The sequence below is a fragment of the Aulostomus chinensis genome, chromosome 11 (assembly GCF_037954235.1).
Source record: "Aulostomus chinensis isolate RoL2024-O1b breed Wild chromosome 11, RoL_Achi_v1.0, whole genome shotgun sequence".
In the NCBI taxonomy this organism is placed as follows: domain Eukaryota; kingdom Metazoa; phylum Chordata; class Actinopteri; order Syngnathiformes; family Aulostomidae; genus Aulostomus; species Aulostomus chinensis.
In genome coordinates this window covers 6,443,538-6,467,047 of record NC_141330.1, presented here as the reverse complement: position 1 = coordinate 6,467,047, position 23,510 = coordinate 6,443,538, and the positions used below count along the sequence as shown (strand labels likewise).

Sequence of the window (23,510 nt, the reverse complement as noted above, 5' to 3'; positions counted from 1 at the left end):
CCCTGGATGTTTATGAGAACGCTAATTGCTGTTGTCATGGTGACACGTAAGCACAGGCGCAAACACCTTCATGCTAATGTTAAATAAACACAGCATATCCTCACAATATCTACACTTTGTTCAGTTTCTAGTTAGCAACAGATATTTTTTTTCAGGACACACAGAAACTTAGAAGTTCACCAGTGATGCATTTATTGGTGTATTTTATGCTGAAGAGCAATAAATTAGAATCTTAAGCTTAGGACTCATTTCTGCACGACTCAAAAAAACCGAGAAAAAAAACAACTGGGCAGAAAGTGGCTGAGACAAAATGGAAAACTTTAAAATCAGGATCAGAAATAAATTGGGTTTAACAGTGATTTGAAAATTTGATATTGTATTTAATTAAACTGGGCCAATTAGGAAACAGAACAACTTTTCCAGAGTCCTATCCTCTAACCTGTCATGATCAGGGTAAGCAGTGTTGGTTCTCACCGGTGTGCTGGAGATTTCTTTGTCATTAAAGATGAGTCGGAGTTCTGCAGCATCACTCAGACTCTCTGTCTGAAGCCAAAGACGAACGCTGCCTGTCTCAGAAACCTCGACCTGCCAATCCGACTTCAGTGCGATCACTGCCGAAGAGAAATCAATAGCCGAGCATCATAACCAATGCTGCAGTCGATTATTGCTGAAATGCTGTCGGCCAATGTGTGGATGCCAGTCTTGCTTTATTTACAATCTACATAGAAATCCAGGCATAGTGTGTCTGAATGTCTTTTCAAGTCAAAACAAAAAGTAAATAGATTGATGTATATTTATCAAATCTCTCCATGAAAACAACCGACGCAGCTTAAATGATGTGTTCTCTGCTAATATCGGCACCAGTACTCATGAATGTATAGCCTTGGTGGTACATACATGGATTTCTGACCTGCCAGCTGAGTTCTTTGAGTCGTTCAAGGTCTGCAAAAAAAGAAAAAGAAAAAAAAGAAAAAGAGAAGCTAAATGTTACTCAAACTTTGATCACATTTTGTTCTTCCTACATATTGATCAAGTGCCAGTGAGAACAATAGCTAGCAGAGCTCTTTTGTGAGTAGAACATACCTTTTGTTGGATGTGTAACCTTGCAGAAGTGCCTGTGAGTTACAACTATTTGAGTAAGCGACCAACTATGTTTTATTCTGGTTGATGTCAGCTACTTCACAACTGTCTTTTTCGCTGAGCCTAACATGAAATATTAAATGGACATGACAGTATCCCAGGGTGAGTATTACTCTGCTTTATCTCATTTGACAACTTCACACACTCTAACAATCAAAGGTATCGGTTTACCTTCGGCAGTGAAGTCGTAGCTTGACGACACGTTGGGATTGTCACTCATAGCCACCGTGTATAGACCCAGATCTTCCTCCGAGGGGTCGGTGAAGGTCAGAACTGACCTGATGGACACATTGAATTTTCATTAAATTTTCACAATCCATCCATCCATCCATCTGGGGGGGTGGAGCCTATCCCAGCAGCCTTCAGGCGAGAGGCGGGGTTCACCCTGGACAGGTCGCCAGTCCATCACAGGACCAACACATAGAGACAAACAATCATTCACACTCACAGCCACACCTACAGTCAATTTAGAGTATCAATCAGCCTCGTCCCCTCTTGATGTCTTTGGACTGTGGAGGAAGCTGGAGTACCAGAGAGAACCCACACAGGAACAGGGAGAACATGCAGACTCCACACAGAAAGATCCTGTGATGGAGCTGGGGCTCGAACCTGGAACCTTCTTGCTTTGAGGTGACGATGCTGACCACTGCACCACTTTGCCACACAAATTTTCATAACCCCTTAAATTGTTTTTTTTGTCCATGCCAGAATAGTCTCTCATATTTCCACAGTTTTTTAGAACTGTGGAGGATAGAAAACATTTCTGGTGTGCAAACAAGAGTCTTTATTTCAGTTAGGACTCATTTTGTCAAAAAGTACTTGAAGGTATGACTTTGTTCTAGGAGCTCCCCGCACCTCCATGAGTACACATGGAAATTAAAAGCTTGCTGTGGAAGCAAGAAAAGTAAACAGACAGCGGCACTTTCTCTATTTAGGTAAAAGTAGAAATACGCAGAAAAATAATACCCTTAAAGTAAGAGTTTAACTTTCCATTTGATGAGTAAAATTAAAGAAGTGTTTCTAATTGAGTTGGTTTGAGTACCAAAAGTCAAAGTACACATTGTATGTGATATTTGTGTATTCCAGTGCTCGGGAGAGTTCAGTCCTCTAACCACTGACCTCTAAAGGTCATGTTCAAGGGTGTGTGGTCCACTTGTGCTGCTCAGATGGCGTCTTCTTAAAGGCAGAAAGCACATCCCTTAATTGCTCCCCAGGGGGATAAGTAAAGTTTTCTGAATCTGAATCATTAAAGGATCTCATTTTCATCAGGTTTTGGCATCATATTTATGCAAAATCATTCCAAAAATGATGCACAATATTTTTTAAAAAACATGATTTCCAAATACCACCTCTTGTAAATGCAGAATTTCTGGCAGATTCACTGGAGGTCAGATATTCACAGGAGTGCAAATAAACAATCCAGGCTGTACATGAATCATCCTACCTGTCATTGGTGGTCTGCACCTGGGCTCTCTCAGCATCAATGGGCTCTCTGTAGTTTTTGTTCCACAGCATCTGGCTCCCGTCACGGATCTCATCAGACTCGTATCCCAGATATATGAAGCCGTCATCGTCCACGCCGATCTCGATGTCTTTGGTGCCTGACGATGACACAATCAACAGTTAACTTTATTACATCAAAAGAGATCCATCTTGATGGAACCATCCTGTATATTTTAATTTCAGTTTCTAGTCTATGACCTTGATGACTGTACAAATAATTCAGAAAAATTAAAATCTTACATTTTTGTTTTATCTTACGTATTGAGAATCATGGGGGCTAACCTGGACAAGTCTGAGCTGTAACGGACTCAGAAGGCAGGGAAGCAGATCCCACTCCGGCCTCGTTCACCGCCAACACACGGAGACGGTAGGTTTGACCTGCCTGAAGACCTGAAACCTGCATGTAAGAGGGAACGTATGAATATTTATTTTTCATTGATATCATGTTTCATTTTTTTTTTTTTGGATATTCACAGCCAAATGGGCGCAAATAAATTAACAACTGTGGCACTTCTCCTGGGTGACTTTCTCCAAGGTTAGTTTTTATAGTCAAAGTTTATTGGCACTGTGTTCCGTTATTAAATGCACCCATAATTTATACAACACAGAAACTATTCCCCCTGTTAAACCAGGTAATCAACAACCCCTGATGATTAAAAACCCTCAAACATATATCATGTATTTTAAATCATCTTTCTCTTAGATGCTCCACAGGTCAGAAATTAACCACGCTTATAAACATTTTTACATCTTCACTCACCTTGTAATGTGTGCCAGAGATGGGTTTGTCATTCAGAGCAGTCCAGTTGTCTGACTGGTAGCCCTGGCTGATTTCCAGTAAATAGCCAGTGACAGGCCCCCGTCCTTCATACAGCGGAGCCTGCCACAGCAGCACCAGGGAGTTGTCTCTAACCTCCCTCAACTCCAGGTCATAGGGACAACCTGAGGGGGAGGACACGTGGGTCAGTGGATCGTTCACTTTGGCAGATTTTCTAAATGTAACTTTAGTCTAAAAAGACTTGAAGGGTGATCTTAGTCTCAGCCTAAACAGTTGTGCCGTCAGCCCAGTTTGACTTGTTGAAAACAGACCTTGATTTCTTTGAGCCTTCATGTATCTCCTCTGGTTTTACAATAACGGATTTAGATTTAGTTTTGGAGTTTGTGATCACTGTTTGTTGGCAGGAATATTAAAAAAAAATATTTGGATGGATTTTGAGGAACTGTTATGGGAATGGAAGAAATTATCGATTTGAACCAAAACCCCAGCGGAGGTATGTATCACTTTAGTTGACAAAATCTTCAGAGGGGAATAGTTTTACTTGACATAATTTGAATTTTGTTGATGAAATTAGCTGTGGATGTATTAAATGTATCAGGGTTAACGTTTTTGTGCACTTGTCAGCTCCAGCTCAGTCACATTAAAACACATTTCAACTATCAAAAAATTTAGAGAAATTGGACGTTTGCGTGTTTTTTTTGTGCCAGTGAACACATCAAACAGACACTTTGTGGTTATATGAGAAGCCAAAAATAACACTTAAATGTAAAAGAACACAGTGACTTTCCTTAATCTACCCCCACTGACTACATGCTGGCATGTGGTAGTTAATTTGCTTAATGATTTTCGGTCAGTTTTAAATTATTAATGGCACTGAGGAAAGCCCATTTGCCAAGATTAATGGGCTGCGCTTTAAAAGTGGCATGTGTGTGAGAGCCTCTCTCCATTTTCAATATTAATGTCACAGGAAGCTGATATGAGAGCAGCGAGAACTGCGGGGCTGTCTGAGCCACCACACACTGAATATGTGTGTAGTTGTGTCCACATACAGCTGTGTTTGTTTGTTTGTGAAATAATAATGTATTACCCGAGATGCACATCTGATTCTTGGAGGGAAAAAGTTGCTTTTTGTTTCAAAGCAGTTTGCAGCTTTGGCTGATAGTAGATTTAAGTGTGCAAGGACACATCAAACAGCCCTCAATTAATCCAACTAACTACTTTCAACTCCGGGCTATTATTTTTACTATTATTTCTGCTGTTGTATGATGCACTTGACTGCTGACCTTAGCCTCCATTTTTCTCTTTAATGGCACAATATGCAAATAACCACATAGTTCCCTCCAGCACTTCATATTGACCCATCTACTTTACTGTGACATGTTGTTGTTATGCACTTTTAATTGTGTGCTGTCCATTAAAACTGCACAAAATGGTAATGGCTGTCCCAGTTGATGGGTTGTCCTCAAATTCATCCCACCACCCTTTTCAAGTCAGGGTCAAAAATAACTTTTGTTACGTGAACTCACAGCAATTATTAGAAAATGCAGTTCAGGAGGGCAAAAGTGGGAGTTGCTTTTTTGAATGTTGAAGTTGTTTGTAAGAATGAGTCATTTTCAGAGGCTTAGGTTTCCTCCTGATCTCTATGGTGGACCTGAGAGCTCAGCTCAGTGCAACTGATGAAAGCACACGCAATTACACGAAACACATGCAAATTAAGAAAACGTCTCCATCAATTTGACGACACGGCGACACAGTCTAGTAACAGTACAAATTCCATGAAAGGAGAACAGAAGTGTTTGCTCTTTAGAGTGCCAAACACATCTGCATACGCTTGTTTTTGACCTCCACCGGGGAGGTCGTGTGATCACGGCGCTGTTTGTCTTCAGCCAGCAGAATTTTGTTGAAACTAAGAGGCAAATTTTCATCAAATTTTGGTGGAGGGCTGTATCGTGGAAGAATCCCTTCAATTTTGGGGCACATTTATTTAACATGCAACTTTTGGAGTTATTGGGCTGAGGTTGTGCACTGAGAGAGCTGACTCATCTCATGACATCAGCTCTCGTCCGTGCTCTCTCGCGTGTTCTCAGTGTGTTTCCCGTTCTTTCATATGTGGTCAAATTGATTTTTTTCTCAGGTTTTTTTGTTTCCACTTTGTCAATGTGCATGTGTTTTCTTTACAGTGCTGTAGGTGATTAAAAAGTGCATTTTAATGTTGTTTGAACACGTGTTGACAGCCATGATACTGATATCGAGGCTTCTGTCAGTCACACGGTTCCTCTACTCTGCAGTAAACAGAAAAGTCATTTTCTAGTTTCCCGTTCCAAATTTTAGAAGACAGGATTCCACAAATGCTTTCAAATGGAGACCCGTGTTCATGACCAAACACTATCAGTGGTGGCTGTCTGAATGTATCTGATTGAATGATCTGCTTTGTGAGGCGTTCACCTGGCTCTGGCATCGTCCACTTCTCACACAGGAAAGCTTCACTGGCTTCCGATGGGTTTCCGACTCCAACCACATTGGCTGCAAACACACGGAACTGGTAGAGGGACCCACTGGTCAAGTTGGAAACCTACGGAAACGAACACAGCTAATCATTAGTGCCGTACACCAGTCAGGTTCAGATGATAATAAATCTTAATGATATATCCCTATATGCTCACACTGCTTCTAAAATAGATGACTTGTCACATTATATCATGGGAATTATTCCCTGATTGTACACTAACACCTCTCCTGACTCCAGCAGGCTTTTCTCATCGGCAGTACTATAGCTCTGCTGCTGCTGCCACAGCATTTTTTGCAAGCAAAAGAGGGAATTCATCCTTATTGATCTGCTCATTGATTCTTCTATTCAGAGCCACTTAGATTTTAAGGCTCTTATCGCCTCCTTGAACATTTCTGCAGCTGCTGTTGGCTCTCTCCCAGAAACTAATTGACACAACCAGAGGGAGCATATTTGAAGGTATTGCTATGCAAAAACCCATTTTTACAGTCCAAGCACACCCTTTTACAACATAAAGATCCCTCTCCTCACCTTACCTAGGTACCGTCATATTAGATATACAAGAATCCACCCTTGAAATCCCAGGGGTGTCTTCCACAATGAGTAGAAATACAGCTGTAATCCACTAGATGGCGAGCAGGCTGCATTTGATTATTTGTCACATTCTCCATCTTCAGGAGGGGGATGAAACTTTTCTCATTCCACTGTTTTTTTTAAACTTCCATAAAAATATAAAGATGTTGTAAGTAGATACAGCACTTTCCCAGGATGCGAGGTTGTTAGCCCAGAAGGTGGGGCTGCATCTTCTCACCAAAAGCCTCCTTTAAGCTGGAGTTCATTAACCCTCCAGATGCTGCCCTTCGCCGTGTGTAGGGGCTGATCTTGACATACAGTAGCAAAGACATTTCCTCTTTAATTGGCTTTGTCTTTTTCCCCGGGAGCTTAAAAACAACCCCTCACACATAACACATTTGAACAATGTCTAATTAAGGAGCACCTGTAATCTCTCCCAGACAGGTTAAAGATTTAACTTTCCTCTGGGTATCCATGGACACTGCTTGTTGCCTAGTGACACAGCCAATGTGGAGCAGGAGCTTTAGCCAATACTGTCATTATTTTCAGGCAAGTGCTAACTGGAGAAATTATTCAGATTACTATAATTACATTAGAGGTAAGCCCTTTTTTTAACTTGTGGCGAAAATATATGATTTATCCTTATACCGTGTCACTGAGCAGAAGTCACATTAAATTTTACGATACGTACAAAGTCACTCTCTACTTTTATCATCCGTCTTAACTGACCTTAATCTTTCTCTCATTGACCGGCTTGACGTTGACCTCTTTCCAGGTTGTCATGCCTTTCTCCCGCTTCTCCAAGTAGTATCCACGCACAGGGTCTCCCCCGTTATAAGCAGGGGCTCTCCAACCCAGCACCATCTCTGATCCGGTGCACAGCAGTAGGGCGATGGCAGACGGAGCAGAAGGAACATCTGGACCAGACACGAGGAATGAAAAACGAAGAACAAAGCATGAGCAGAAATTCTAAGCAAGTAGAGTTCTTCCCTGAGTAGCAGAGCCAAAACTCCTGACTTACATTAGTCATTCAAATGAGAAGGACATACAGACCAAACCTCTACTCTAAGTGAAAGATTTATTCTTCAGAGAAAGTTTGACTTGAGCCTTCTTTTCTACAGGTAATTGCTGACTGGCAGAAAAGATATGTGAATATTCTGGGAGAAAGTGGCAGGTGAAGTGATTCATGATGCTACGATACCGAGGACTGAAGAGAGCATACTATTGGAGACTGGAACAAGGGAAGTAAGAAGGGTCATTAGCTCTTGCGCAGGGACATCTTTGGTACGAGATCGTCAATTATTGCAACAGTACCTCTGTTTCTTTGTCTTTTTCCAGCGTGTAGGAATACGGCAGTCACGTATTTACTCGTTATTTTGAGATCACGAATCAACTACTGGATTATTCCCAGATAACCAAGATCATTTCCCTGTGATAGCAAGTTAATATATCTCGTCTTCTCGAGATAGCAGCATTTAGTTGTTAATGAACTTATTGAAAGAAAAAGCCTATTTTTCTCTTCAGACCTTCGTTATCTTGAGATAATGCAATAACTAACTGATCCCAAATCTTTGGCTCTATTCTAAAATGCGTTTGTGTTGCTCGTGAAGCTACACTTAAGAAAACCCGTAGCTGAAAGGTTTTCTCATGCGCACACATTTTTCTCCTGGAGAATGCTCATCCTCAGGGAGAGCTCTTGAGTTGGAAGCAGACTAGCTTTATCACACATGCCACATGCATCTGGGTCTAAACGTTAGAAGCTCTTAGCTAGACCAAGTATCTTAAATAAAGAACTGTCCCAGTCTGTTGGACTGTTATGGGAAAAAAAACTGCAAGTGAAAATACCCTTTGATATAAATATCAACCATAAAAAATGCATCACTACATTGGGAATTCTGTATAGCTCAGTTGACATGTTATTTTTTTGTCTTTTTGTCTACATTTTTGTGCGCTTTTTAAGGAGTCAGTCCACTTACAGAGGGCTGATTTGACCACGATGGGGAGGGACACGTTTGAGTAAACGCTGTTTCCTGCTCGACTCACTGACTTCAGCCTAAACATGTACTCCTTTCCGGTCTTGAGCCCGTGGGCTGTAAACCTGACGAAGAAGAGGGATGCAGTTTGGTCTCAAACATTTAGCAAAACGTAAGGATGATCTATTGCAGCGGTGCTACTGTAAAAGGTGCGGGCTATTCTTACCGCAGCGATCCATCCCCCTCACCTGGTGCCTTTAACAGGTTTGTTGTTGACGATCTTCCACTCTTGTGTGCCAGTTTCATTGCAGTAAAGATAATATCCCAAGATGTCGTCTTTTTCTTTGGGCTCCTTCCACTGAAGGAGCACTGAGGTGTCCGTGTCTCTGATGGCCATGACGGATTGAGGTGGAGCTGGAACTTCTGACGGAAATCACATGGAGGGACATCAGAGAAAACTCATGTGCAGGAATTGAACCTGTGGTTTCATACTGAAGTTGAATGTTGGGCAAAGACAATTGCAGGGGTCATGGTCCTGTATGTACAAGCTGACTGAAAGCACACTGAAATTTACTTTGTGTGCACTGTTGACGGAATTGGACATGCAGGAGTGTGACCCCTAACCCTGTATATATATTTTTTCGTCTTTTGAGCGGCATCACGAGGAGAAGCATGATTGTGCTGAAAAGGACCTCTACCAATCAATCTCAACATTTTGGAGAGGCAAGTAGTGCTAGGTTGGAGAAAACCTGAGCTATCTCTTGAAGAGCTCTGAAAACATCCATCCATGTCGAGTCACTATTTAAGACTGAGCTCAAATTTGACCAATCCTCTCTTTTACTGTACAACAAAGCGAATGGCGGCACCCAGGTTGGGTGCGGCTGCTTTGGCTCATGAGAGGTCATTCCAGCACTTTATATTCTGTGAATATTGCATAGCGTGTATTTTTTTTTAGATGTATTTATGTGTCGACCCTATGAGCCAATAGCAACAACATTTCGTTTGATATGTGCACCGATGGTGTGGTTGTTGAATGACAAAAAAGCAAATCTAAGTCGAGGTCTATGTCTAACTGTGCGCCCACCTAGAGTACGTAAATGGAAGGGTGATGCTGAACTGGGAAGCAAAACAGACCTGACCTTTACAAATGCCACAGTGACGAGTGGCGACAAGTACATTACACACACACTCTCTCACCTTGTGGCTTTCCCAAGGAGATGGGCATGCTGGGCTCAGAGGGGTCACTGACTCCGAACTTGTTGATGGAGCGTACTCGAAAGTTGTATTGTTTGCCCTTGACCAGGTCAAAAACCGGGAATCTGGGAGAGTTTACCACCATGTCCAGACTGGCCAGCTCCCAGCTGCTCTTCCCTGTCAGAGACTAATCCCAGTACAACATTAAAAAAGCAAAAAGAACGTTTATAATCCATCTCAAGGACATGTTCAGTGTTCAGGATCTTTTCAGTATTATAAAGGATTTAATCGGTACAAGACTGCCTTCTAAAGTACCATAATTCATCCCACTTTTGTGCCGTCATCTCGTGTTGCTGAATGACGATTGGCTAGTTTTCAAAGGTGAACCTCACTGTATAGACTAAAGATGGCAGTAGGGTTTTTAGAAAGACACATTATTGGATTCAAGAAGGCAAAAGAAATCTGCAAAAAGACCAAAAAAGAAGAGGCACAGAAAGATGTGTAGTCAAAGACACATGGACGATTCGGATCTCAACTTTGTCAATAAATAATTTCATCTTATGATGCTTTGTGATATTGAATATTGCCTACTTTATGGCTTACATTTACTTCTCTGTTTTTCTGCTCTGAGAAATCATTATTTCATTTACTATTGTCTTGCCTGACAGAGAAAACAAAACAATGGTACAGGTTCTAAGAAGCCTGCTCAAGGGTAAGATGAATATTTTCATTAAATAAACGGGAGTGAAGACTACGACTTTAGTCATTTCAGGAGCGTCATTTGACAGATTTGACAGTTTTATTACCCCGGTAACTTTGAACACTTCAATAAAAATCTATTTCCTGTGGCAGTTTTCTGATTATTGGAGCTAGAAGCTGTTTGGTGTCTGGGATGATATTGGAGAGCCAAGGTTCTTATTGCAGTAAAGAACAGGTCAGTCTGCGGTTCCACTTTGAGCATCAATTTAAACTTTGAATACTGTCTTCAAAAACCACAACACACTTTAGCTGAATTCTCCACAATATGATGCTCTGACTGAACTGCACACAACCTTCAAATCCCACTCAGGGAAGTTACCGTACATTAGTGGAGTGTAAAGCGCCTTTCAAGTACGCAAATAAGGAAAATCAAACGGCCAATTCTAAAGCGCGTGGCCTGAAAGAGCAACATCAAGGCCCGTTTGTTTTAATGAGTCCACAAATTTCTAGTTGAACTGACACTACAGTAGTAGAAGAGTGTGTGTGTGTGTGTGTGTGTGTGTGTGTGTGTGTGTGTGCATGTTTTTTTTTTTTTACTCCTCCTGTCTCTTTAATTAGTTCTGTGGTCAGAAGTTTGCTATTATCCTGGCACATCCTCCAGCGCCGGACTGCCCAAACCACACAAGCGTCTGGGGATCCAATGATGCAAGAACAGTGATCCTTGCGCTCAGTGCATAGAAAGAGCAAAATACAGGGGGTCTCTGGCTCTTTCTCTCTCTCTCTCTACTGACATTGAGACCTCCGTAAAGCCATACAAATCTGTAGTTGGCCTTTCAAATATTCACAAATTGGTGTCGTGAGTGTCTTGGCCAGGCAATACCTGATATTCCCTCCTGCATGACTTCTTTGTGACGATGCTGAATATAGAATGAGCCAGCTCCAGGGGGGCTCTTTATGAACTCAATACACCCATGTTTGAGTAGTTGAAAGGGAAAATGCACTTAAAATGTACTTAATATGTCCAGAATTCAGCGTGTTGGAGTACTGACTGACCCGCTCCACATAGAAGGTGAGAGGCTCCTTGCCTCTCGGTTCGGGCTCGGTCCAGCTCAGCACCACGAAAGTGTCGCTGACCTCACAGGCGTGGACGTTGGTGGGAGGGGAGGGATTTTTAATTTGACCTTTGGAGAAAAGAAGAGAAGAGGGAAAGTGAAGAAAAATACTTGAACAAGGTCAGTCTAAAAGAAGCGGGGTATTAAGTGTTGGCTGAGGCTTTTTCCTGAAATCTTGTCAAAATGTTTGCATTCACTTCTTGTGTGCCTCGATGGGGGATTTGAGGGGTGGGTGAGATACGCTGCACCCGTCTGTTCCGGTTTTACCTCCATTTCTATTAGATCAGTCCACACAAGCTGATATGCTGTCAAATGGCTTGAGTCAGCACGACTGAATCAAGGACGACGGAAGTGCAGAGGTTTAGTGAGAAATCCTCTGTTTGTGTGTTGGTCCGATTCTCTACAAAACTCGTCTCTCTCTTTGGCCCCTCAAGATTTATCAGCACCGCAGTGTGGATCAGACAGACCCTCAAGAGCAAAGAGAGGCAGCGAGCCTCGGTGCGTGGTTGTGCCATCAAAACACAATGACTTCAAAAATATTGTTATTGTTTGCTGTTGAGAGACAACTGTATATATGAGTATAATTGTAGCACCTTTTTTTGTCCCTGTTACCGCCGCCGCTCATCGTGTTCACAAAGGAACTCAAGAGCCAAATCCTGCCAAAATGTTTCAGTCTGATCTAAGCTTGATCCCCAGTTGTTTTTACAAAGTTGCTGTTGCTATTACTTCCTGTGATGACCTCAATGGATGATTGAACTCTACACAATCATTTATATTATTAATTAATGTTCATCATGACAGGGTGTATAATTTCAGAAATGCATGATTGCATGCGGTTGCGGCCATGTTGGATTGTTCAGTTTTTACAAAATGTTTATTATTTCTTCCATGCTTTGATGAATTCTATGAGCTGTGACACTTCCTGCATGAATATGGTAGATTTGACTCAGGGAAAAACCATGCCTCATTGTGAGGGTGTTTGCGGAGCGTTAATGTGTGTAGATGCTATAGGTGTTGGCCTGCTACCTGAGCAGTAACCTATTAACAAACAGGAACAGCGAATCAGACTAACAACACCGACAGATCCGCGTTCCTGGAGCTGGAAAACTACAAATCCTGCTACATCTTGTATGAATCCTAACTGAGTGGCAATGCTTGTGATTTCTCTACACACAGCTCATTCTCTTCTAAATATACAAGGACACAGTAAACCATATGCCAGAGGCAACCAAAAGTAGATGAGCTTGCGTAGTTTGCAGCAGTAGTGCCTATTGAATTTGTTCAAATGACATAATTTCAGGACATAATTATGCACCGCAATTTAAATCATTATTCTCACCTTCCAGTTCATCTTTTGTGATGGTGATTTTCCTTCCCCTGTCCACTTTGACCACTGAGAAACAGAGTGAGCGAGAGCAAGGGAGAGGCAGAGAAGTAAGGATAAAGGAATAAAAGAAGAGATTTCAGGCTAATGAATGAGCATCCGTGATAACAGTATTAGTTTAAATGTCAGAGGAGCAGCCTCTCGTAAAAGAGACACACAAAGAGGCAACAGAAACATGGAAGGATGGCGAGGAGGCAGGAGGCAAGTCAACCTTCTGTCTGTCCTTCATCAGTGTTTAATGATGCACAGCATCTGACCAGAGCCCATCTGCCCCTCAGTCACACACATGCGCACCCACACATGATCTATGCCACATCTCACCTCCCCACTCGACCATTTGTCACTCCAGCGTATAAAGAGTTCAAAAAGTGTTCCACAGCGGCATGGAGCCAACAACCGAATAATGGCTACTAAACCTGCATATATATATAAAATAGTTGCATAAAATAACATCCATCTAAACACCTACATCTGTTTTCCCTACTTATGCTGATACTTCATAACAGGGGCAGATGAGGTGAATTAACAGGGGCTTTGAGTCACTAACACATTACTGATGCTCTTCGTAGCAGTAGATACAGTTGGCTGACAAAATACAAGAGTAAATAAAACATAATGAATGCAGTTGCTTCCATGCAGGAGGTAGGTTTCATATACAGGAGTTACGTAATCACACGCTGGGAAAACAGTCATTCGATCTCACCCCAATTGAACACCAGTGAGAATTTAGATGATATATTAAACAGCACTCCTCCCCTTCATCATGAAAGCAGCAAATGAGGCAATTCTATGGTTGAATGGCGTTAACCCCTCTTGGCTTCGGTGCAGGTTTGGTAATTGATGAGATTTTATTGATAGCAATGCCGTATTCGAGTCTGTTTATCGGTCCAAGTTTATACCTCTGCCAAGGAGGTAAGGTGAATGAGAGTAAGGCAAGAGAGCAATGTGTGTGTTTATATAAGCAGGATATAATAAAAAGTAATGGAGGGATTTTGATGAAATTTGGTGGAAAGTGTTTTACATCTGAAGGAGATCTGGATCATATTGAAGAGCATGAGTCGGTGGCAGGATGTGGCTTTTATATACTGTATTGCTGACGCTTCGGTTCTGATCCGACTCCTCTTCTCGCAAGTTTCCAGCATTGTGCCAAATCTGTTTAGTGATGTGCAACATGTTCACATCCATTAAAGGACATCATAAATGGGTCATAATGTCCTATACTGCAGTGTGTGCTTCGTGGAAACACCAACTTCTGGCTGACAAAAATGAGAACTGCTCATACAACAAAGGTACCAGCAACACTGACTTGATGAAGAGTTGCTGGGTTGATCAAGAAGAAGACATACAGTCATACAGAGATTTCTAGCTTTATCAATCAATCAATTTACAAGCCTGAATATTACCCATGGTCCTGTTTTGTTCCAGTGGGTCTGCAGTAACAATTGGCTTGGTAGCTTTCGAGGGACGTCCAGCGCCGGCCTTGTTAACAGCACGAACTCTGAACTGGTACATTGCTCCCTCCTTTAGGCCAAACACTGGGTAATAGCACATTTTCTGAGTATGAACATTACAGCGCACCCACTTGCCCTGACTGAGGTCACATCTGAGAGAGAGAGAGAGAGAGACAGAGAGAGAGAGAGAGAGAGAGAGAGAGAGAGAGAGAGAGAGAGAGAGATCAATCCTGCAGAATCAGATGCAACATTTATGTGACTGGAAGGGAAGATAAAAAGAAACAAAATATGAATGCAAATATTCTTAAACTTTCATTGAAACCACCTTAACAAATGTAAAGAATGTAAGTCTGCACAACGAATTCAAACCCACCAGAACCTCTATCTGCAACCAGAGACAATCAGGTGAAAACAATCAGCCTCCAGTTGAATGAATCCAAAAGTTGAATGCGATCGTAAATAATGACACATAAATTTGTTTTCAAGCAGTAAGAGTGTTGCTAGGGAACTGAGAGGTATACTTTTCTATCCTTTACCTATAACAATTGTTTTTTTTAGGAGTGGCATCTCCTCCAATGCATAAAGACAGTATGCAAGAACAAAAAAGAACATGCACAAGGAGAAACATAAGAAAAAGCACGGGTATTACAACACACACAAGCACACACGCACACACACAGACACACAATGATCCAGATTGATTGGTCTCAGTGGTACGTGCAACACCTGTTCCCATGAGGGAGTCTGGTGTAAACACGATGTTGAGAGCTGGTAATTGCCGTGTGTATCATCCATCTAACACGAACTTGGCCAAACGGAGATTTCACCGCTGCTCGTAACCACCGCCATCATCTTTATCAGATACAATTAGGCTTCCTCACAGAGCCTCAACGGTGTGGTCTTACTCTTGGCTTATTTTGGACCTGAAATTTGAAATTGTGAACTACAAAGTAAAAGTGATAAGACATAATGTAATTGAAATCATATTTTAATTATTACAGTTTGGATTCGCCCACTGTCTTATTGTTGCAACAGTGATAAACCCGGCAGGCGCTGTAAGAAGCCATTAAAACAAGAGGCTGAGACTGAGTCATTTAGTTGTAACTGAGATGATATCTTGACATTGCTGTCTTTATATTACTGGAATTAAGTTCAGAAAAAGTTCAGTCTTCTTGGTTGTTACCATGGTGAATTTAAATTACTCTATCAAATGACACTCTCATACAAAGTCCGCAGTCACACCGAGTTCATAAACTCATTAGAAGTAATCACAATGTTGGGTTTGATTCTTTATATAACTACCTCTCAACATAATAACCCTCCACAGGTGAGGCTCCATCTGCACTGGGTGGCTGCCAGGTGAGGAAGACGTAGTCCTTGTTGATGTCAGATACCTGGACGCAGAGAGGCGAGGCAGGACCCCCCACCACTGCTGCTGATGCATCTGAGGACAGATGGAGGCAACACTTGGTTAGGGGAGTGAAAAGCTGGGCGAGGAGATAGAGAGACTGATGCAATGAAATGATAAATGAGGTGATGAGAGTCAGGAAGGAATCGAGCTATGGGGAAAAGTGTTGAATGTTAGTGAAGAGGAAAGGAGTGTGAAAAATAAAAGCCAATGATGTAGCGGAAGTGTCATTGAGGGAGTACTTAAAGTAAGCTTGTGTAATCCATATTAGCATAAAGATAATATTATTTGGCCCAGTGAGTGAGAGAGAATAGCTGAGGAAAACACTGGAAGTAACATGTCACTATGTGTTATGTTCGAAACATATACAATATCACCACAGCCACATGAATTTGATGAGACAGACAGTCTGAAAAAGAAATATGGAAATTATGCTAAGCGGATTGAAGTGATGGGATCTGACATGCTCCAAAACCTTGTCTTGAGGCTAGGAATAGATGTTTTTTTTTTTTTTCAGTAAGTCATCATCAAGCACATCTTTTTCCTGTTTTACATTTCCATCCTGACGCTCCTTTCCTCTGTCACTCTCTCTCTCTCTCTCTTTTTCATTTGCCTTTCTTTCCTATACCTCCTATTTGTAATGCAAATATGGCCGCTGAAAGAGGAAAATTCACTGAAAAGTAACTCCAGCTCCAGAAAAAATGACTCCTCAATTAGAGAGAGAGAGAGAGAGAGAGAGAGAGAGAGAGAGAGAGAGACCTGAGCCAAGACAGATTTCAAATGTTTGATGAATCAAGTGGGAGTTTTCCACTGTCGCCAAACACTCATACCTGAGGAAAGTTTGGGCCACAGTATCATAAAGTCTGGACCTGCTCTGTTTGAAAAGTGTTCTGACGTAACTCCTGATATGATTTGATATAGAAACAGAATTGACTTGATCATTTACACACAAGGAAAAAAACATCAGGCTGTGAGAAATATAGAACGAGAGAAATATATTTCAACAAAGTTATCGAGCAGGTTGATTGATGATGCAATTTTCCCATATAAAACAATTTTTGAAGGGGAAAGTAAACTAAAGCCAAAATCTGGTGAATACAAATAGTGTTTTCTCCATCAAACACCGTTTGCAGTGCTTGAGGCAACTGGATGTTGATATTTCGTATGCAAAGGTCTCTCGTCATTCTGAAGTTCTGGTCGTTTTTTTCCCTAACACTCATTTCAGAACGAAGCAGCACTTGAAAGGCAGGCTGGAGCTGTTGAGAGAAACCCTTCAGTGTTTAGAGTATATTCTGATGTGACAGCTATGGACGGGTTACAATTAGAGGGGAAACCAATTTTAAGTGTCAGATGCCACCAGCAGCAAGACAAGGGATATCAATATAAAAAGTCATTAAGCAGAGGATTCTGATGATATTCTGTCTGAATATTCTATCTGAATAGGGGAGGAATAAAGGCTCTAACCTGTGACATAAACGTAGGCACTAGAGTCCTGGACTCCATCATAGGTCTTCAGCCGGGCAGTGTACAGGCCTTCGTGCTCCTTGTATGCAGCCATTAAAGTGATGGAGGCTTTGTTTTCCATCGTCTTAATGTCCACAGTGGAAGACTGGTGCAGCTGCACCCCTGGAAAAAGAGTGACAATGAAAGGAACACACTCATTTTTGTGGAAATTTGTCAGCTTCCCCGGAGCCAGATAAGACAACAGATACATTTCTCCCCTCAGTGTGGGATCCTGAGACCAGCTGACTGCTAGTTAGCTTGGCATATGGACATTGTTAGTAAACACTTGTATACTACTAGAGGAATTACTGCTGCTACTCATCATGGGTCATTTAAGAGTGGATGAGGGTGTTGTGATGAGTTTTGATGACAGTTGCTAACACTTCCAACCCACTTCCTTTCATTGCCTGAAGCTAAGTAGCGTGTGTCTCCTTTAGCGCATCCACAGAGGAGCAAAGAGTATCAATCATCTTGTCTGGCATCTGTCTTTGAAATTATGGCTTGTCGGACTCATCCTTTACCGTCTCTGAACCAGCTGACATCCTGCTGGAAGGGCAACAGACCCGAGGTGAAGGTACACTGCAGAGTCATGCTTTCACCTTCCTTCACCCATGTTGGAGGGAAAGTGGTGCCAAAGTGGGCTTCCTCCTTCAGCGGGAGGGCTAGGGAAGAGGAGGCGAGCAGAGATGAAGGGCGAGAGACAGAGCAGGACATCAATGAAGTAGAAGAAAAGAAAAGTAAAAAGGCATAAACAGGAGAAAACTGTCAATTAGCAGGATAGAAGAAGAGTACTAAAAAGGAACAGACAGAAGGGAGAATTCTTCATAAATACATGCTCACTTTCACCACTTTGGCAAAAATAAAATCAATACTAAACTGTGTGTTCACACAAAGCATGACTGCAAAATAAAACACTGCAGACAGTAGTAATTGTCGGTGGGTTTTGTCCTTTGGACTGCTACAAAGAAATGAAGCATGACAGATGAAAGGAGCTGAATCAGGAGACAGATGATCAGCAGGAGGTAAAAAAAAGCTGATTTATGATGAAAATATATCCTCCCAGATCTGCCTCCATATTAATCTGGCATTTCTCAAAACAGAGTTTGGACGTATACAATTCTCATTATTTTCAACAGTAACAGCTTTTTCCTATTCCTCTCAATAGCAGCGGGGAGCGAAAATGAGCAAAGAAACCCAGAGGGTCTTAATGACCTAGAAGCACCATCTTTGTAGACAAAATCTTGCTCGTGCTATGGAAACGCAGACTCAAAGGACAGCCAAGATGGGCATTTCCTGGTGGAAATAACCACACAAAAGCCATAGATGTGACACTCTTTTTGAAAGTGAACAATTCCTGACAAGTTACTCCTTCCACTATTCACGTCTCTCACCTGTCAAAGCACTGATGCAACACAATCCGGGAGTGAGAAATACGGGTGCTATGAGGTCTAGTCGAGTCTCAGTCCCAGGGTTGAATGAGAAAATGTTTTTAGAATGATCCTCTCCTGCTTGTACTCTCTGCTATCACAGGAATGTGAATCACTATTAAAACACACCTCTTTGTTTCTCATCACTCAAAGTCCCAATGATTAATGATAAATCCACCACAGTTACACTGCTGTTTATTGAGTGATTGGAAAACATGATCTGCTCCATACGAGGTCATAAAATAAAATCTACATTTCCGCAGCCAGCAGGTTCTGATGCATTACATGCTTATAAAAATTCACTCAAGGTGATTTGATTGACTAGTTTGTGAGTGTGAGGGGAGCATAGTTGCTGGCATCCACTCGTACTTCTGTAGAAGTGCGGTAACAACGTGTTTGTCCGCTGATAAGCTGCTGAAGTAGCAAGCAGCAAGTCAGTCAAAGGTCAAATCCCAGCTCTTTCGGATCTGATGCAACTTGCAGCAGGATGAAATCTCCCAGTAACCTGGTGAGACAGGTATCATGCATGGAGCCCTGCAGTTACGTTTGAAACCAGTCCCATCTAAAACCACTAAGAAATATAAGAACGCAATCGACCAATCACAACTGTGTTCTGACTGCTCTCCTGCCACTCAGCTCCTGATTGATTCTCACAGTTGATGACACTGCCGGCAAAACAGAGTCGGAGAAAACGGCTCTCGAAGCAAAAAGAGCTAACATTAGTAGAATAAACATGGCTGTAAGAGCAGTTACTGCTGAAATAGACTCAATAACAGCAATTACAACAAAAATAGGAGGATTTGACAGTGGAATTTCTCAGAGGAAAAAGATTTTTTGTCATCGTTCCTTCTGGATTTGGTATGCGATGGCTTCACGTGTTTCGTTACACTGATCAGAAGAGGGAGCTTCCCTCTCATGGCTGGTAAACTGCCCTCTCGTAGTCATTACTCATTGAGCTCGCAAGATGCGAAACACCTCACCGGGCTGCAAAATTGATAGGACAGATATAAAACCCCAGATTTAATTCACTTTAATGAAAAAAAAAAAATCAACGGTTGAAAATCATAAAAACAAACTGTGACGGGCCCCAGCGAGTAGGGAACGATAACTACACTAGTAAAGCATGGGCTTGGGGTCAGATTTCATTTCTTTGATTCATCCGTCCATCCATCTATCCATCCATCCATCCATCAGGTGCTGTCTGAGGATAAACGCTCATGATTCACAGGACCACAAGCTGGCTAAGTAAGTGTAAACAACTTGTGAATCTTGACAGCTTGACGTAAAACAGAATTCCCCGCTGCTCCTGGAGGGAAACACATGACTGCTATTGCTCAATTGGAAGCATGTCCTTCTTTCCCCAGTGCAAATACCCCATAAACACCCCGATAGACCCAAATCCTTGGACACCTGAGATACAAACACAAACTCCCATGACTCTTGATGAGGTGTAGCGTGAGGGAGGAACTTCAAAGGGTGGTTGATGTAATAAGAGGAGACACTTTGCTACGTGTGGAGCTTACCGGAGGTGCGTGAGTGCTCTGAACCAGCCATTGCTCCTTCATATGCTGAATCACAGATCAGCACGTCAGGGCCGAGCGGAGGAGGAGGGGAGGGAGGGTCAGAGATAAGAGATGGAAACAAAGACAGACATTGTGAAAATGAGAAGAAAGAAATAGAGAGAACAGCAGCCAAATACTATGCCACATTTATGCAAGTCACATCTAATATTCCCTTTAACATACTTTTAACTGCCAGAGAAAGCCTGTGAAATATAGATGACGACGAGAGAAGTGTCTCATTAGAGCCATGGCCTTCTAACTGATGTAAAAAAAAAAACCAACCAAAAACCGGGAGCCTTCCCATCGGGCACATTCATTTAAAAGGTGTTAAAGAAAAGAAAGCAACATTTGTGAGTGTTTCTGCCAGAGCGCTCTAAGGCCACGGTAGTCACTTTTAGTCATCGCCACATCCGACATCTCATTGTGATTCATTACACACGAGTGCTGCAACGACATCTGTTTTTATTGGACTGAACACTTTGCAAGAGAGAAGGAGCAAAACCGGCATCTACACTAGAAACGAGTCCTTTCGGGGCAGCTTACAAAAGAAAATTAATTTGACTTGCGCAATTTGACAAGATTTGGAGCCTGTGTCAGCAGCCTGGAGGATATCCACACACGCGTGTGAGAACGTGAAAACATTCTGTAGTCTGGGTGATACTCTTATTGAAGCTGATCTCATTTTATGAGCGCTTGATTTGGATGTGTGTACTATCTTATAATGATATCCGTCATTGATTTGGTGTCACTTGGTCACAAGACACGAAATCTATTGAAAAATATCATCATTTTTTTTCTTTAAAAATAAATTACTGATCTTGCTGTTTGGGCCACGAAGAACATTCCAATTTTGTCATGATTTTGATTGCAGTTTGGCTTCCTGCGACTATGAAACCTGAGATCATTGAAGTGATGATTGTATTCCATTTCATCTCCCAATTTGTGATGGAGTGACAGAAAATTGGTTAGCAAGAAAAAAAACAACAATTTAGCTGTTAAGTCTCATGAGGAAAGTGAATCAAGCATTTCGTTTCCAACGTGGACTCATGATTTAAAATATCAACCAAAATAATCCCAGATTTAGATGTTTTAGTCAAGCTGCCATTTTGATGATTGCGGTCAGGAATGCGCACCAGGTTTGAATCGCCTGCAAATGTACAAAATTCAGAGGCTGAAATCCTGTCTGAAGGTTAAGTTTCATTACTTAGCGCGCCATTAAATCGGATACTGACTTTCACATTCCAGCCTCTTGAAGGAGAAGGACTGTAATCATCTTCATTTATTTATCCTTCATATTTATTATTTAATCATGGTTTTGGCAGCTCGTTGGAGGTGATGGGAGACTGGGAATTACTCACAGTTCACCACTAGTGTTGCATAGGTCATAGCTTCACCCAGGGCACTCTTGGCTATCACTTTGTATTCACCAGCATCTTCAGACGAGCACCTGCAGGTAGAATACGTGATGTTATTGAGCTGAAAAGTTAACGCGGGAGCTCACAGTGTAATTATCCATTTATTTGATTTATTGACCTACCTTCTGATCTCCAATGAATTAAGACCAAACTTTTGTGTAAGACTGTAATTCCATGGTTGTTCGGACATTCTCAGGAGCACACCATTTTTATACCTGAAGGTTAAGAATACATGACAATGAGAAGTTTTTTGTTTTTTGTTTGGGTGTGTGTGTGTGTGTGTGTGTGTGTGTGTGTGTGTGTGTGTGTGTGTGTGTGTGTGTGTGTGTGTCAAAACAGAAGTTAAAAAGAGGCTGCGCCATGCCCCCGCCCGCTGATTATCATGCACATCTTTCCCTAATCAAATGTTTGTTTGGCTGAATACGTAACAGCAAGATGGGACCCTTTGATCTCTCATTCTTTCTCTTCCTGGGCACTGCTGAGGGCGGATCTTTTTTCTGTTCATTGGGCTCGATGTGTCCCATATGGGATGGAGAAACCCACGAGCCGCAGGTTATCTGGATCTCAGCTTAGGTTCATGAATACTGAGCACAAACAGTCTTTTCATCAGTTAGTCTCTCAGCAGCTCAAGAATCAGGGTCGACACTTTTGGTGCGTTGCCCGAATTTATTCAGGTAATTCTGTCCTTATATAGCGGGTAGTGTTGGTTGCAGGGTTCAGAAGCGTAGTGTCATGTCTCTTATGAGGTAAAAACACTGTATTAGAGCTGATATTTATCAACAAATTTACTACTCATAATTCTCATGGATGTCTGAAATGATTACCGTTAGTAAATAACTTTCTGCTCTAGTACATTTACTTCATAAGGAGTTCATATTGTTATGTACAGCTGTTCCCTTAAAGCCCCTATTCTGGGATTTTCAAACCAATTCTACCAAGCTGGAGACAAAATTAAATTGACACCAGTCAGCCAGTTAGTGACCCTGGGAGGCAATTTAATAGAGGGTGACAGGAGTGAATACTTACTGACCAAAAGAATGTCCAGAAGTTCTTACCATGTGACCTTAGGGGTTGGACAGCCCTGGACGGTGCAGGACAGCTTGACGGTCATGCCCTCCCAGACGGTGTGAGCCCTGAGAGGGATTGGAAAGTCTGGAGCCTTCTGACTCAGACGCTCCAGGTACCTCATGTGATCACGGGCCTTCTGTTCTGCCTGTAGCACACAGATCCGAATAAGGTACATTTTTTAATTTAATTATGAAGATAAAAACGACGGAGCTGGTCAATATATCTCTAAATAGTGCAGGCATCTCAGGGCATTTCAGCAGGCTTTGAGAAGCAAGTAAATAACACAATGTCAAATCAGCTGTTGAAGGCAATGAGCAATTTGTTTTGAGGTAAAATATTGACATTACATATTTTTGGACCAAGTATGTGCGCACCAATACTCGAGGCATGTCGGATACTTGCGTCAGTATTGAATAAACTCCGATAACATCAGCAACAATGATGTTGCATGATTTAGAAGACCTGAACATGACCCAGGTTCAAGTCATATGTGAGACGCCACCTGCTTGCGAAGCCCCATTATGTCCGGGCGAGTGCGGAGGGCTTGCTGGTTCCTGATCACATCTATCTCCACCTTCTCCACCTCGTTCCCAAACAGCGTCCACTTGTCTCTGTGATACTCTTCATCAGCAGCCATGGTTTCCTTCAGGATTTCCCTGGGAAGAGAATTCAGTAATGTTGGGGTTTTTTGTTATTTCTCGTTTGACGTCACTGGATCGTTTCTGGCAAGAATTTAATTTACAGGACATTCATTCTTTCTTCAACTTTACAGCGTACTGGAAAGCTAAGCTTCACCGGCGAAAGAAATTCGAGA

The 23,510-nt window shown here is 42.0% G+C and overlaps 1 protein-coding gene across 1 annotated transcript in view; it reads right to left on the bottom strand.

Annotated features, from left to right (window-relative positions):
* Nucleotides 1–23,510, bottom strand: part of myom3 (myomesin 3) — a 49,232-nt gene that overhangs the window by 9,428 nt on the left and 16,294 nt on the right. The window contains exons 4-25 of the mRNA XM_086217984.1: nt 23,199–23,352; nt 22,684–22,841; nt 21,751–21,843; nt 21,572–21,660; nt 20,175–20,219; nt 17,746–17,886; nt 17,186–17,347; nt 15,616–15,757; nt 14,266–14,465; nt 12,818–12,871; nt 11,420–11,547; nt 9,671–9,854; nt 8,722–8,896; nt 8,477–8,598; nt 7,230–7,417; nt 5,867–5,993; nt 3,404–3,585; nt 2,926–3,040; nt 2,585–2,741; nt 1,312–1,418; nt 898–942; nt 475–611 (exon numbers count right to left, since the gene is read on the bottom strand). Of these exons, the coding sequence (XP_086074110.1) occupies nt 475–611; nt 898–942; nt 1,312–1,418; nt 2,585–2,741; nt 2,926–3,040; nt 3,404–3,585; nt 5,867–5,993; nt 7,230–7,417; nt 8,477–8,598; nt 8,722–8,896; nt 9,671–9,854; nt 11,420–11,547; nt 12,818–12,871; nt 14,266–14,465; nt 15,616–15,757; nt 17,186–17,347; nt 17,746–17,886; nt 20,175–20,219; nt 21,572–21,660; nt 21,751–21,843; nt 22,684–22,841; nt 23,199–23,352 (2,905 nt within the window). The remainder of the gene's footprint in view (nt 1–474; nt 612–897; nt 943–1,311; nt 1,419–2,584; nt 2,742–2,925; nt 3,041–3,403; nt 3,586–5,866; nt 5,994–7,229; nt 7,418–8,476; nt 8,599–8,721; nt 8,897–9,670; nt 9,855–11,419; nt 11,548–12,817; nt 12,872–14,265; nt 14,466–15,615; nt 15,758–17,185; nt 17,348–17,745; nt 17,887–20,174; nt 20,220–21,571; nt 21,661–21,750; nt 21,844–22,683; nt 22,842–23,198; nt 23,353–23,510) is intronic.